Genomic DNA, 14,193 nt, shown 5'->3' with positions numbered 1-14,193 from the left:
TTGGCAAGATAATTTTGTCTCGACTTGTAATTTCATTTCATTTATCGTGTGTAAGGGTTGTAAGGTCTTTAATGTTTTGTTTGCATACAGTTTTGAGGTGTTTTTTTTACGGCAGAGAAACAGGACTTGTTCAGTGTGCTGTTAGGCTGCAGAAGTTTAAGGAAATGCACAGGTTAGCAATTTAAAAGAGCATTAGTGTTTATGGGCTCATGTAATAAACTCTTAATTTTAATAATGTGTGGAAACTTGTAAGGAATAAACCACACAAAAATAATAATGGAAAACTCAACTGTCTCCAGTCTTTGGAGACCATGCAGTAATACTGTTGCCACTGAATCCCAAAATGCTGTATTTAATTGAAGACTGGCACCACACCTTTCTGGTGCCCAGCATTATGCAGAGAAGCAACATCAGTTGCTTTCCATCCTGGGTTTCTCTGGAAGATTTTAGGTGGGGCAGTTTCACTATATGGAGGTTACAGGTTTGTCCATGACTTGATGAGTTTTTGCTCTGCTGTTTTCACTGTTCTTCATTATCCTCTAAGAAATGAAGGTTTGTCGGTAACTTGAAGGCAGGCATTTGTTTTCCAGAAGCCTAAATACTGTGTTGATGGAATGGCAATGTTCACAAAAAGTATTGTGGAACTGGTTGTTCTTGTCTTCATTCAAGTAAGGGTATTTTTCCCTTCATGTCCGACACTTGCTCACACTTGATGTTCTGTGTGTAGGATTTCTTTGTCTTCAAGTGGTCAGAATTGTGTGAAGGTTTTTCATTTAGTTTTGACTCTTATGGATCATGCAGCAGCTGTGGTTGTGAGTTTGTTTCATAGTTTGCTGACACTCTGTAACCACTTTAAATCAAAAGGGGTAGTCATGCTTCCCTGACCATGTATTGTTGCCACTTCCCTTGTTACTGGCACTGGCACTAGGGTTCATGTAGCTGCTTGGTTCATCTCTAGATGGAGAATTTAGCAGGCTAAAATAATAATCTAATTATTTATATATAGCATCTAATTCAGTAAAAGTAGGCAGTGGTCAAAAGGGGCAATTCCAGTTCCCCTTTTTGGCCTTCAGCTCCTTCTCCTTTTTTTTTATCTCATTTGGTTTGGCTTCTTCACCTCACGAAAGCTAGTACATGAAGTGATGAAAGTTGTCATCTAAAATGAATCCTTTTGCACCTCTGCAGTGGTCCATGACCTGCTATCATAAACATGAGAAGATTAATATCATCTTAAATGCAGATCAAGCAATACTTAAAGCCTGTTTTTCAGATTTAATAATCTGACTTGTCAGTGTTTGCTTTCTCTTGGTATCTTGACTCTTTTAGAGTTCACACTAATTAATTTATGTTTTAAGTTGGATTATCCTCCTGTAACAAGTTTGGTAAATTGGATATGTGCCTAGCCTCAAGTTGGAAAAGTGTCTGAATCTGTGGAATGGAGCTGTTCAGTACTGATAAACCTGCTGCTTTCCTGGCAAATTCACTATGAAGATGTTGCTTGAATTATTTTCAGCTCCTAGAGAAGACAGTAGAAATGTTATGAAAAATAATATATGCATGGAAATTAATAAATAAAGTCTTCTGTAACATTGGGAAGACAGAAAACATTTCTCTGACAAAGCAGGAGATACTTAGAAAACCTTGTTTTATGAAATACCCTCTTATCACTTTTGTCTGCACAGTTCTTTCAGGATAAGAGGCTCTTTAGTCCAGCAAGATTGTGCTGGGTTTTTGAGATGGGAAAGGATTTGCTGCATAAAACATCTTATGTTCAAAATTCAACTTGGGTGATGGATCTGCAGTGTGTTGTGTTTTTTTTTGCATCTATAAACATATGCATTGAAAAGTTGGGAACAGTGCTTATCATTCTGTGAAGCAGCATGTAGCTGTAACGTGGAAGTTTTCCCTTTTTATCCCAGCTCTTCTTCTGTGGAGCTGTTTAATTTCTTTAGGATGATAATTCTGTTATTTCTTAACTGAGATTGAGGAGGAGTGGTGAATTGAATCTAAATAGTGCTGTTACATAAAGTTCTAGTCTGAATGGCAGTTCTCAGTAACAATTAAAAAATAAACTTTACTGTTATTTGGGAAACATAATTTGTGAGAAGTATAAAATGAAAGTTTATTTTACTTCTCTATTACTTGGATAGCTGACTGGTACTGTAAGTAATATATCCAGGCTGTGGAAAGGTATATTGAGTTTGGTCTGAACTGTGACTGGAGTGATCATGTAGGTGTAGGTGGGATGTGCAGGTGTACAGAAATTCCTTTAGAATATAGACAGGAGTAGTAGTTTTTGTTTTAAAATGTGTTAATGTTTTTGGGACCCAAGCCTTGCAGAGCAGAGCTGGTCTGCCATGGGAACATGCAGTAGTCCCAGCTGCAAAGCGAGCCTTCAGCGGGAGATGGTGAGAGGCAGATGGTCACAGTAGTATCAGAGATGCTGCCAGCTTTGCCTTGCAAATGAAGAATAATGTTTCCTTTCTGCTTCTCTTTTCGTTGTAGAGAATTTGTGTGCATACCTTGGAGCCCTGCAGTTCTTTGCTTTGACATGCTTTCTGGCTAGAGGAGGCAAAGCAGAGCTCTGCTTGTGTGCGGCTGCTGTATTTGCTTATGCTTCCGAATGATGCCAAGCACTCCCTTCCCTCAAGGTCTAAAAATATTGCTGTTGCAGCAGTGTGCTTCAGGAGTGAGATCTTAATTGCATCGAGTAGTACCTTACTGGCAAGGATAAGACCCAAGATCTTATTTTACTGCTGAAGGATTGTTTTCTTCACTTTGCCTAATAACCTGGGGTTGGAAAACATTTAAAAACTTGTGCAGAAACAATGAATTATTGGTGACCTATTTCAGAATGCATAAGACTGCATTTAAGTATCTCTGGGGGAGGGAGGGAACCCCATTATATTGGAGTTAATGATACTTCTTCCACTAGTTCTGTTCTGGCTTTTTATTCTGAGCTCATTAGCTTGCAGCCCCACAGTCAATACGTATTGCTTCCAAAGCTTTGCTTGGTTGTTACAGAAAATAGTGTTGTGCCTGGTACCCCTTCTAGCCCCTGTCTTGGGGCTTTAATTTACTGTCTTTAGGTTTTAACATAATACTCAAATGATACCTGAAGGAATGCATATAGGGTGGGAAAGAGTCTTGCTTCCCCGATACCTATTAATTTTATGTTTTATATATATATGCAACTGATGTAGAGGAGCAAACTCTGACTATTTGGAAGAATGCATTTATTTAATTCAAAACATTATCTGTAAGTGGACCATTCTGAGGTTACAAATATCCAGTATTGTTTTCATGGTAGGATGGTTTGGAGTCTAATTAGGAAAATCAGAAAAGGCAGGGGACTGATGCTGGGATGTGGCTTTCTCTTACGTTGCTTAATCTTTCAGGTTAAACAGCAGGAGGCCTAATGTGAAGCACTTCTGTGCAGCTGCTTAGTAGCACACTTTGGGTACCTAATGCTCTGGAAGTGTGTGCCGTGTGGTTTCTGTGGCTCTCCTAGGCTCTAAAGCTGTGCTTCAAACCTTGGACTCTGTATTACATGGGACTACTTCAACAGAGCTGCAGAAAAAATAGTCAGCATGTTTATGGTTGCTTAAAGGTACACATTTGAGATGAACAGGCAATAGTAGCAAATTAAACCCAAAGACCTGCCCTGGAATAGTGGAATGAAGGCCAGTTTCTGGTACTAAATACATCCTGAGGGCATCGGATACTTGCCTGGAGATCCCTTGATTTTAATTCACTTCTGACTTGACTATTGGAGTACGATGATCACTGGTAATATTACTGGGATGACAGCATTGCTTTTGTAAGAATTCAGACATTACAGGTAAACTGTAAGATGCATCATCATGGGGCTGTTTGTTCCTGGTTTGCTGATTCTGTTAATCTGCTCTATTGTACAGTATCTTTTAATTGCTAGAAGCCTGTAATTTCACATCCCCCATATAAAACAGCAATGCATTTTAAATGCACTGAGGATGTAGATACAATGATGTACCCCTTCATTGTGGTCTTGAAAGTTTTGTTATTTAGGCAGTCCGTATCTTGTAGTTTAGCTGTGAAGTCAATTCATATTACAGAAGTTTTATAACTTGTTCTTAACTGAGGAAACAGGACCAACTCTTTGTTAGGATGCTAAGAAGGAGCAAGAGCAGGTTGCGCGGTTTGGGCAAGAGCAGGCAGGAAGCAGAACAACTTGAGCTGTTTATCATGGAGGGAGTTACATATGAAGGTGGAGGTTCCTTTTTTTGGCAGAGTGGGAAGAAGCCTTGCTTGCTTGGGTGCAAGCCTGTTGGAGTTGCCTGGGTTGTCTGCTTCTGAGCTACAGGCCCTTGTGCATGCGTGTGGATTTGGGAGATCTGGAAGAGAGGTTATTCTGGTGGACAGCTTGTGACACTCAGACATAAGGTTTGCTGAAAGAGAGCTTACTCTGATGGACAACTTGTGACACTTGGACATAAGATTTTGGATCCTAATGATATGGTCAAATTGTACCAATTTCATTAAATAACAGACAGATTTTGACCCCTTGACTGAAATAACTCTATCTCATATGTGAGATGTTCTCAGGTATATATGTATGCAACTTATCCAAAAAGTTCAGAGTTGTTGATGCAACAGAAACCTGGATTCAGATTTTGTGTACGGGAAGAACTGGTGCTGCGGTGAAACCCCTGCAAGCTGGATGCTTGCTGCCAGAAATCAGAGCAACTTCTGTCTGCCCAGTGTCCTATGTTAGCTGAGTGTGTAAGCTGAGTGGGGGTCTGGGAAGCTCAATGGTGCTAAGCTTCTATGAGTGGAAGAAAATGACTTTTGATGGTATTAATCTCTCTGAAGCTGATGGTTCCTTATTCATAAAATCCCAGACTGGTTTGTGTTGGAAGGGACCTTAAAGCTCATCCAGTTCCAAACCCCTGCCACAGGCAGGCACACCTTCCACTAGAGCAGGTTGCTTTAAGCCCCGTCCAACCTGGTCTTGAACACTGCCAGGGATGGGGCAGCCACGGCTTCTCTGGACAACCTGTGCCAGTGCCTCAGCACCCTCACAGGGAAGAATTTCTTCCTAATGTCTCATCTCCATCTCCCCTCTGTCAGTTTAAAGCCATTCCCCATTGTCCACAGGCTTTGTTATTATTATTTCAAATTGTTTACAGTAATTGCTCCAGTTTCATAACAAAGTCTTTTGTGCATAACTGAGCACTTTCAAAAGCATGTGTGGGTTGGCTAGATGTTTTGCATTGTTATTTCTTTGTGCTTATCTGGTAAATTTGAACGTTATTTTTATAAATGCATGTAACAGCTCTGATTGTATTGAGCACGATGATGGAGGGATGGTTTGTGTATTCTTTATGCTGCCAAGATGTGGACTGGAGTAAAGTAATTCTTAGTATCAGGCTTCAGATATCTGATCTAGGCTCCTGTGTGTCCATCTTAGATGTCTGGCTTAATACTTGTAAGGCTGTAAAGCATACTGAGATTCTTTGTCATGAAAAGAGCTTTGCAAATTTAAGGTGATATTTACGATTTACCTGAGATGGTGATAACTAGACTTCAGCTGGGTTTTGTGGGACAGATGTTTGCCTAGGGAATGATTGGGTTACCAGGGAGTTTAGCACAGTGCCTTGCTTATTTCTGGCTGGAAAACCCAAATGCAGCTTGCTCTGGTGCTGCCTTTCCTCCAGGGTGTTAAAATCCCAAGTGCTTTGTGTAGAAGAGAAAACCCAGTTAGAACAGGTAAGGTGGGGACTTGGCTTTGCCTTGCACTTCTGTTGAAGAGGCAATACCTGAGGCTGCAGTCTATTGCATTATTCTGGTAATTTCTATGGGATTAGAAAAGAAGAATTTACCAGTTTTACATCTGGATTAAGCATGTCCAGGAGAGGGTTACCTCTGCTACACTGGATTAAGAAGAGACTCAAAGGTGAAAGAAAACCAAGGGAAACTAAAATAATGGTACATGATGTGTTTTCCACTTTCCCTTGCATAAAGGAAATATGAAATAATATAACTGTGTATATTCTGAAAGTTTTGTGGTGAGATGAAAAGTCTCAGCGTATCTTAAAGCAGTCCTTCATATGCTGCTTTTGAAAATGCTCTCTAATCGAGTTGAACTGTTGGACAGAAAAATGGATCTTACTCTGCAGTCATAGAACACCTTTAGCAGGCAGAGAATACAAATACGTGATCTTCAGACGACTCAGCTGTTGTATAGCCAAGGGAGTTCCAACCTTTAAGATCTTCTGAAGTCAGCTTCTCCTGTAAGTGCATTCTTAATTTCAGTGTTAACATCATTTCCTTGTGTTGTGTGGAATTTTTAGGTCATGCAGTTTCCCTCCTAAGAAACTAATCTACCAGAATTTGGGATTTTCAGTTACTACTCTGTATTTGTAGTTAAACATATATTATACTCATTATTAACTATTGCTCATTATATATGGAACCAAGTTTCATAATATGATAAACCCCCCCCAGAGTCCCTTTTTTGAGCAGAGGTGCTTGGAAGAAGCATTCTCCTTCCTGCATGCACAGAGAAATGCAGAACTGCCTGGGGTTTTGCAGGAATTTAATGGAGGAGAGATTAAAACCCCTGGGTGTTTTACAGCTGAAGTTGTACAGCTCACTGATTTATTAGGTTTTTTTGTGCTGGCTGATCCTGCTCAGGCATTAAAAGTATTCTGTTCATTCTATCTCTGGTGTTTTGTTTTAATTTGTTAGTTTAGTTACTATTTCTACAGACAGAATTCTTTTCACCCTTCTATTAAATCTGTATACAAATCAGGCTTGGTTAATGTTTTGCCATTAAGCTCTACATCTAGCTCTGTGAAAGCCTAGAAATATAACTAAACCTTCCTGACAACCTCTGTGTTGTGGCAGGATTGAGTGCAGTAACCGTAAAATCATGATGCAAAAATGCTGCATAGATGTAGCAAAGGAAGGAGCAATTTTTTCTGATGTCAAATGAGGTGTAAACCTCGGTGGGACAGAAGTTTTGTGATGACACTTGGGAAAGCGTGTGCTGTTTGTTAGATCAAAAACAGATTTTTGATGTCTTTCTTGGTGTAGAGTGTTAGTCTTTTGTCTGTTAACAGTAGATCTGAGAAATGCTTCTTATCAACAACAAACCATGAAAAAAGATGAAGTTATTTCTGTTGGATTCCAGAATATCCAGCAGAAACTGCAAGATAGGTAGTTACTTTTGTTTTTCCCTCTAGGAGCACGCTAAGCCTAATGATACTTGTTATTGCACAGAAACCAAAGTGAATAGATAGCCATGATTTTGAATAGCAGGGAAAAAAAGGGGAGTTGTCATTTCCAAGTTAAAAGTACTTTGTTGCTTTTCGCTTACATTAGCTGAAGTCTTCTTTGCTGGTTTTTGTGGTTTACTTTGCAAATTTCAGTAACTTTCTTGGAACAAAGTTCATGTGCATTCTAGTGTGGTTTCAGTAGTTGTGTTTTGTTATCTTGCTGGTGCTGCCTTAGATCTGTAGTGGAAAGTTTTATCTCATTTTCTTTTCACTTTTGGCTGTAGGGAAGAAACAAATTATCCAGTGTTGTCAGCGGTTGTTTGATTAAGCTTTCTTGGATTTTTTTGTTTGGTTTTGTATTTTCTCTTTATTGTTTCTTCAGTCAAGCTTTATACAAAAAACAGCTTGTTATTTGATTCCATTTTTTCTTGTGAGCATTCGGCATGGCTTACAGTTGCATTATCTTAATGTAGCCCTTCCTATCCAGCAACCTCATATTTGTTCTTACAGAGCAAATTGTTATGTGAAATGTGGCATGAAACAAACCTGTCAGACTAATGTTCATGGTTGGCAAAGATGGGGGTGGGAAGATAGAACAGTACTAGGGAGGTCATGAGATGTTAGTCTAATTAGCATGGTTTTGACAGAGAAAAAGTATATCATGCTGATCTGAGAACTCTTTGAACTTGTCATTGTTGTGGACAAAGGAGGGGGTGAAAATAAGAATAAATTAGAGCTTTCAAAAGGCCTTTGACAAGTTCTTATCCAAGAGGCTGTTGAGCAAGCTGAGGAAGTCGTGGGATGAAAGTGAAGTCTTTTGTGTAAAAGGCACAAGCAAAAGAAAAAAACAGTTGGCAAAGGTAAGCTCAAGAGTTCAGATACTGCATTTGAGATGTTCTAAGGTAATCAGGGTAGTAGCTGGCTTGTAGGTGACACTACTGAGGACAAAGCTTCTAATGAAAACCCAAACAGGCTGGCTGATTGGATAGAGCAAGGATAGTATGGATTTTAATAAGTACAAAGCAATGTGTATAGAAAGAATAAACATAATCTGCCTGTGTCTTACAAAGCTTTCACATAGATTTCTTGTACAAATCTTGTTCTGTGTTCCTGCAGTAGGTGTCTGAAGTATGTTCTTGTCTACTTCTCACAAGCTCTGTATACACGCTGAAACTTTACTGTATCTTTTAGAGTTTTCCCATGTTGCCTAAACTCCTTGGAAATAAAGCACCATTATGGGTCAGTAATGTCCAATCTTTAAACTTTTTAATGCAATAGTTGAATGGATAAGTACAGAGGCGGGTTGCTCCATCCCTGGCAGTGTTCAAGGCCAGGTTGGACGGGGCTTTGAGCAACCTGGTCTAGTGGAAGGTGTCCCTGCCCAAGTCAAGGCGTTGGAGCTAGATGCGCTTTAATGTCCCTTCCAACCCAAACTCTTCTATGATACTTCTCTTGTCTTTGTCATTGATTTTGTTCAGAATAATGCAGGAGGTTCACTGGAGTGTTGTGGGTAGAACACTGGCTGCAACAGGACATTCCTTCGAATTTTTCATATACCGAAATGTACTGCTGCCTGACCAGGGATCTCTCTGTGTTACTTAGACAGAATCTTTGTTTCTAGAGTGACCTTCTGTACTGATTAGCTGAGGCAGTGTACCATGTTAACGTCTGTACTGTTTCCAGTGGCTAGCATGCTCTGCAGAGCACTTCATGGTGTAATGTAGATATTGCTGCTTTCAAAATGACAAAAAAAATAAGTAATTTCCAATGCAGTTTGTTAATGCGAATGTTCTTGTTAGTGAAACTGATGCTTTTTTCCCTGCCAGTAAGTGTAAAAGTAGAAATAATGTGGTGAAAGCTTGAATGTCTCTAAATGAAATTAACTTCCCTGCTGAAGCTAAGATATTGATAGATAGCATGTTAATGTGATTAACCAGAAATCAGCACAGTATATATGACATCTGAAGGGGATTGAGTTCTTCCTTCCTATTCCTAAAGTGTGACTGAGGAACAGTGACCTCCCTGGCATTCCAAACTGAACAATATCTGACTTTATTTAACTGCAAATGCAAAGTAAGTAAAGATGGCAATGTTAACTGATGCAAAAAAGCAAGAAATGTAGGAAAGTTCACTTACATTGTAGTGGGGAAAATATAATTTAATGCTCCGCCACTTCTTACTGAGATTTATGTTTGCTTTCAGCACTTAAAGAATATTTATTTCACTGTTTAAACCCTAAACCAAAAATGTCAGGGAGCATCAGCTAGGGCAGGCTTAAGAAGGCAAGCTGGGAGTCAACAGTTATGGCAAGGCAGGTAGAGACAGTACCCTTATTGATAAGGATGCTGTCCCCCAATACCTGCATGAAGCAAACAGGGTATATTTTGGCCATAAGTTTTGGTCTCCAGGCAAATCTATAGTGATCGTCTGAGATGGAGCAAGGAAGTCAAGCCAACAGGTCTTGGTCTGGATCAGTGGGGTGTATGGCCAGGCACAGGAATGGCTGCAGCATAACTCACATGAGAACCTGAGGACAAATGCCTGAGTTTGAATGCAGCTCTTGAGTGAAGGTGAGGAGGCCCTAGGCAGGGCTTCTCACACCTGTCTTACACAACTCTTTATAGTGGTCTTTAATGGTAAGATTTGCCTTCAGGAATCCCAAGCACCTGAAACCAGTGGCAAAGTCTTGAGTATACATGACACAACCTCATTAGAGGAGGATCAGGTTATCAAACATTTAAACAAATGGGAGACATGCAAGTCTGTGGGACCCAAGGAATACACCCATGCGTGCTGAGAAAGCTGTCCAAAGTCATTGTGTGGTCAATCTTGATTGTCTTAGAAAGGCCATGATGGTTGGAGAAGGGTTCTGAAGATTGGAGAGCCATTTGCTTTCTTCCAGTCCTCAAGAAGGTGGACTGAAACCATCTGAGCTGCCAGGCTCAGAGGGTTGTGATCAGGGGCATCAAGTGCAGCTGGAGGCCTGTCACTAATGGTGTACCTCAGGGGCTGATAGTGGAGCCATCCTTGGAGATATCCAAAACATGACTGGATACCATCCTGGGCAGCTGGCCCTAGCTCACCCTACTTTGAGCAAAGGGATTGGAGTAGTCCATGTCCAGAGGTGTCTTCCATCCTCAAGGATTCCTATTCTGTGATCCAGGGTTGCACAGCTGCAAAGTGTCAATGTTGGCCTTGACCACAGGCAGCTAAGCTCTGCCAAGAGTGGGTTTTTTTTCCCTACAGTATGGGGTTTTTCTGTTTAATATGTGTTCTTTCACAGACTACTGGATGACTGTTTTTATGGTACAAGGAAAGGATTAATCTCAAAGTAGATTCTAGTCTTCAGCATACTACAGAAGAGATATTTGTGCTTGAAACGGTTTCACTCCGATGCTGTTCATTAGATACCTCAGCTGTTAAAAAATACAGAAGCATGATATAGGCTAAATGTCCTTGCTTTTCCAGCTCATGTGTTGTCCTGGTTTCATTTGGGTTTTTATCAGGAAAGTTTACTGGGATACTGCCACAGAGAAAGGGTAGATGGAAACTCCCAGATAAATGTTTTCATAGTGACATGTAAGAATTATAGACCATTCCATGCTAATTATTGTTACTGACTTCTTATTTAGGTTGAACTTGGTTGAAGCTTTTGTGGTGGATCCAGAATTACGCCAGTGCCTTCAAGAAGATCTCTTGCGTCGCTTCCCAGATCTTAACCGGATGGCAAAGAAATTTCAGAGACAAGCAGCAAACTTACAGGACTGTTACCGAATGTACCAGGCTATCAATCAACTGCCTAATGTTGTACAAGCACTAGAAAAACATGAAGGTAATGCTACCTCTGTCTGTTTTCAGTGTTTTATAACAATGAAATAGTGTGTAGATTTCCAAAGTTTACTTTTTTCCTGTGTAGTTTTGTTGCAGGAATAAACATTAAAGACATTTGGATTTGAAACAAGCTGGAATTTTGATATGTCAATCAGATACTTAAACATAGGCAAATCTTTACATGAAAAAGCATTCTAATTAGTGTGTAGCTGAAGTACTTAAACTGGTGGGTGATGGTCTGGTAATCTTTGATCTCGACTTCTCTCTAAGAATTCTTGACCAATTGTTTGTGAATTATGATCATAGAAATAAGATACCATTCATACAATAGGGTTTTCTGTTCCTTTTGCAGACACTTTGCACTTTCACTTGTAATTAAACAAAAAAATCCCCAGTTTAAACATTATTGGTATAATTTGAATGACTTTGGTTTGGGTTTGGTTTGTTTTTTAAATTGTCATGCTTCTGTATTTGGGAAGAGTAATGCGGCAAGGTTTCTTCTGATCTTCATTAGTAGGAAACACAAGGCTATAACAAGCAAGTCTAGAAAACACAAAGGTTGCTATTCCTTTTCTCTAGGTGTTATTGAGAAGATGCAGAATAAGATTGTTCAGCCTAACAAGGGGGTTGATTCAGTTCAGCAGTAGCAATCCTAGCCTGGTAGAAAGCATATTTTGGTAGAAGCCCATTAATTAGTTTGAAAATCTCTGCATAAGGCAAAGGCCAAAGCTTTTAAGAGAAATACTTTGAAATGGTATGGTTACAAAAATTTATTTCCAGTGTGTGTGTGTGTGTGTGTATCTATCTACTTTTCTGTACTACAGTTTTATGACTTCAAGTAATGAGACTTAAAGTATTGATCTGAAGATGAATTAATTTGTGGTTGCTGGCTGTGTTATTTCCAGAAGCAGTTAAGATCTAAAGCTGGGAAGAACTTACAGATACAAGTTCTATTTTGTTTTTGTGAAGACCTGTGCCATGCTTCAGCTGCCTCAGTCCTGTCCCTTGGCTTTTCTAAACAGACTCTGCATCTGCATGTCTTTTGCCTTGGCATGGAGCTCTTGGATTTCTCTCTTAAACGGAGGCATTAATTCAAAATGCACACTTTACCTTTACTCTTTCTATTAGTTCTCATTTGAATTGACAGAAGTTTCTCTGTCATAATCCTGGGGTAGGTAAACAATTCCATTTTTAGAAGTTTTGAGGAGCAAGCTGTGTAAGCCAAACTGCTAAGATGACCATATGGAAAACCTAATAGACTGCAAGAGATTCTTGCTGTTTTACACGTGAGTCAGTTGGCTTCAGTGGGGCGTTCATCAGCCGAATATCTAAGATAATTTGAAATAGGTGAAATGTGTTATTTTTCTTTTTTCTTTGTACTTGCATGCCCTTGTTTGAAGTACAAGACTGGTCTGGTAATTTTGAGTGTACATGGCTGATTAAGATTGGATGTGCTCATTTTCCAGTTTTGGACTCAAATCTTCTTACTCATCAGGAGATGGAAAGAGAGAAGGATTTTCTTGCAACTGTCTGCCAGTTTCAGAACTTTTTCTCATGAATGGCTGTGAGGAAAGAGAGCAACTACACCATGAAGTTATCATCAGTGATTGCGTTTCCCTCAGTATGAAGCATTGCTTTGTTGAAATACTTGTTTTTGCAGATGATGAAAGCTGAGGAGAGGGGCAGTGAGTGAAGATGATTGTATTTTTTAGACTTCAGAAACCTGTATAAGACAGGAAAGGACTCTGAGTCATCAAATCATTTTGCTGTTGCTGGAAAGAGGGAGCAGTTGTTCATTACTCAGACTGCTGGGATGTAAAATCTAGGTACTTAAAAGATGTATATCTTCAGCTGAAGCATCTTCCTTTCCATCTCAGAAGGACACTGTTTTAAGCCTGTTAATATGCAAGGTGTGGAAATTGTAAGATGGGTTCCAGGTGTTTTTTTTACCATATGGTATACAGTGACTTGAATATCCCCTTACTGCTTTTGGAAATGCCTTGTGTTGCATGTTCCAGTACAGGTTTTTCCTTGACACTGGTGTGTTATAACTGTTGTGATTGAACTTGGCTGTTTCGTGTTCTTTGTCATTTCCTGCTGATTATTCCCCTGCTTATAGTGGAAATTTGTTTATCTGTCAATTTGTCATCTCACTGTTAAATTAAACTTAATTTCTGTTAGCCCAGTTTTCAAGGTTGATCAGTTATGTTCCTGATTTATTTTGTCCCAATTTCATCTGCTGATGCCTTCCACACTGTATATATTAGTGAATTTTATAAGAAGCAGCCTTTTGTGCATTAATATTATTGATTCACGCATTTTTAAAAGATAAATGCTTGTATAAGCCTTGGAGGAAGTGTGTTGCTGGTGTCCTTCCAGCTCATCTTTTGCAAGTCGTTGATGTCCTCTTTATCTGCCTTCTGATCATTGTATTAATCATGAATCTTGCAGTTTAGCATCCCATGTGACACCATACTGAATCCTTTAGAAGAACCCAGATTAGGTCTACAGATTTCCCTGTGTTTTAGGCAGTCAGTTACCTCAGACAGATGTGCTATGTAGGTATGGTCTGCCTTTAGTAAGCCTGTACTATATTTCATCCCAATTTTCATTTTGCTCCTTGTTCTTTCCTCATTATTTTTCCTAAGACCTTTTGTACCGTTAAAATTTCCAGTTTAAGTGCCTTTAGTTATCAAGATTTGTCTGTTTTTTCCTTGATAGTGTCAGTTGTCATACTTCTGTTTGCTGCCAAAGTATATAAACGTTTCAAGTTTTGAGGATTAGTGCTTCATTTTAAATTTCTATACAATGTTTCAAACTATATTACTAGAAAAGTCTTTAATTCATATAAATAAACACTTACCTGTGCTTAAGTAATTAATTTATGGTTTAATTTAAAAAACTATTTGGGATCAGATGGGTTTTGTGATCAGTATGTATCCCTGCTTTTAACTGTACGTAGTTCTCTCAGTGGTTACCTGGTGCTAATAATGTTGAGTAGGTGCAAAAGTGTTGTTTGTTTTTATCATACATCTTTTGTATGAGTTTATAAATGCAGGTGCAATCCAAGTGAGAGCTTAATTTTTTTCAATGATTTCAGTTA

At 39.2% G+C, this 14,193-nt stretch overlaps 1 protein-coding gene across 1 annotated transcript in view; it reads left to right on the top strand.

Annotated features, from left to right (window-relative positions):
* The window catches only part of MSH2 (mutS homolog 2), a 49,854-nt gene that overhangs the window by 11,782 nt on the left and 23,879 nt on the right, over window positions 1-14,193 (top strand). Inside the window, exon 7 of the mRNA XM_061354131.1 lies at window positions 10,892-11,091. Within this exon, the coding sequence (XP_061210115.1) occupies window positions 10,892-11,091 (200 nt within the window). The remainder of the gene's footprint in view (window positions 1-10,891; window positions 11,092-14,193) is intronic.

This window comes from Neopsephotus bourkii, unplaced genomic scaffold (assembly GCF_033783945.1).
Source record: "Neopsephotus bourkii isolate Nb327-2 ecotype Australia unplaced genomic scaffold, CSIRO-AGI_Nbou_v1 NB_71, whole genome shotgun sequence".
Taxonomy (NCBI): Eukaryota; Metazoa; Chordata; class Aves; order Psittaciformes; family Psittacidae; genus Neopsephotus; species Neopsephotus bourkii.
Note: the sequence above shows the minus strand (reverse complement) of the source record. Positions and strands in the feature narration are given on the sequence as shown.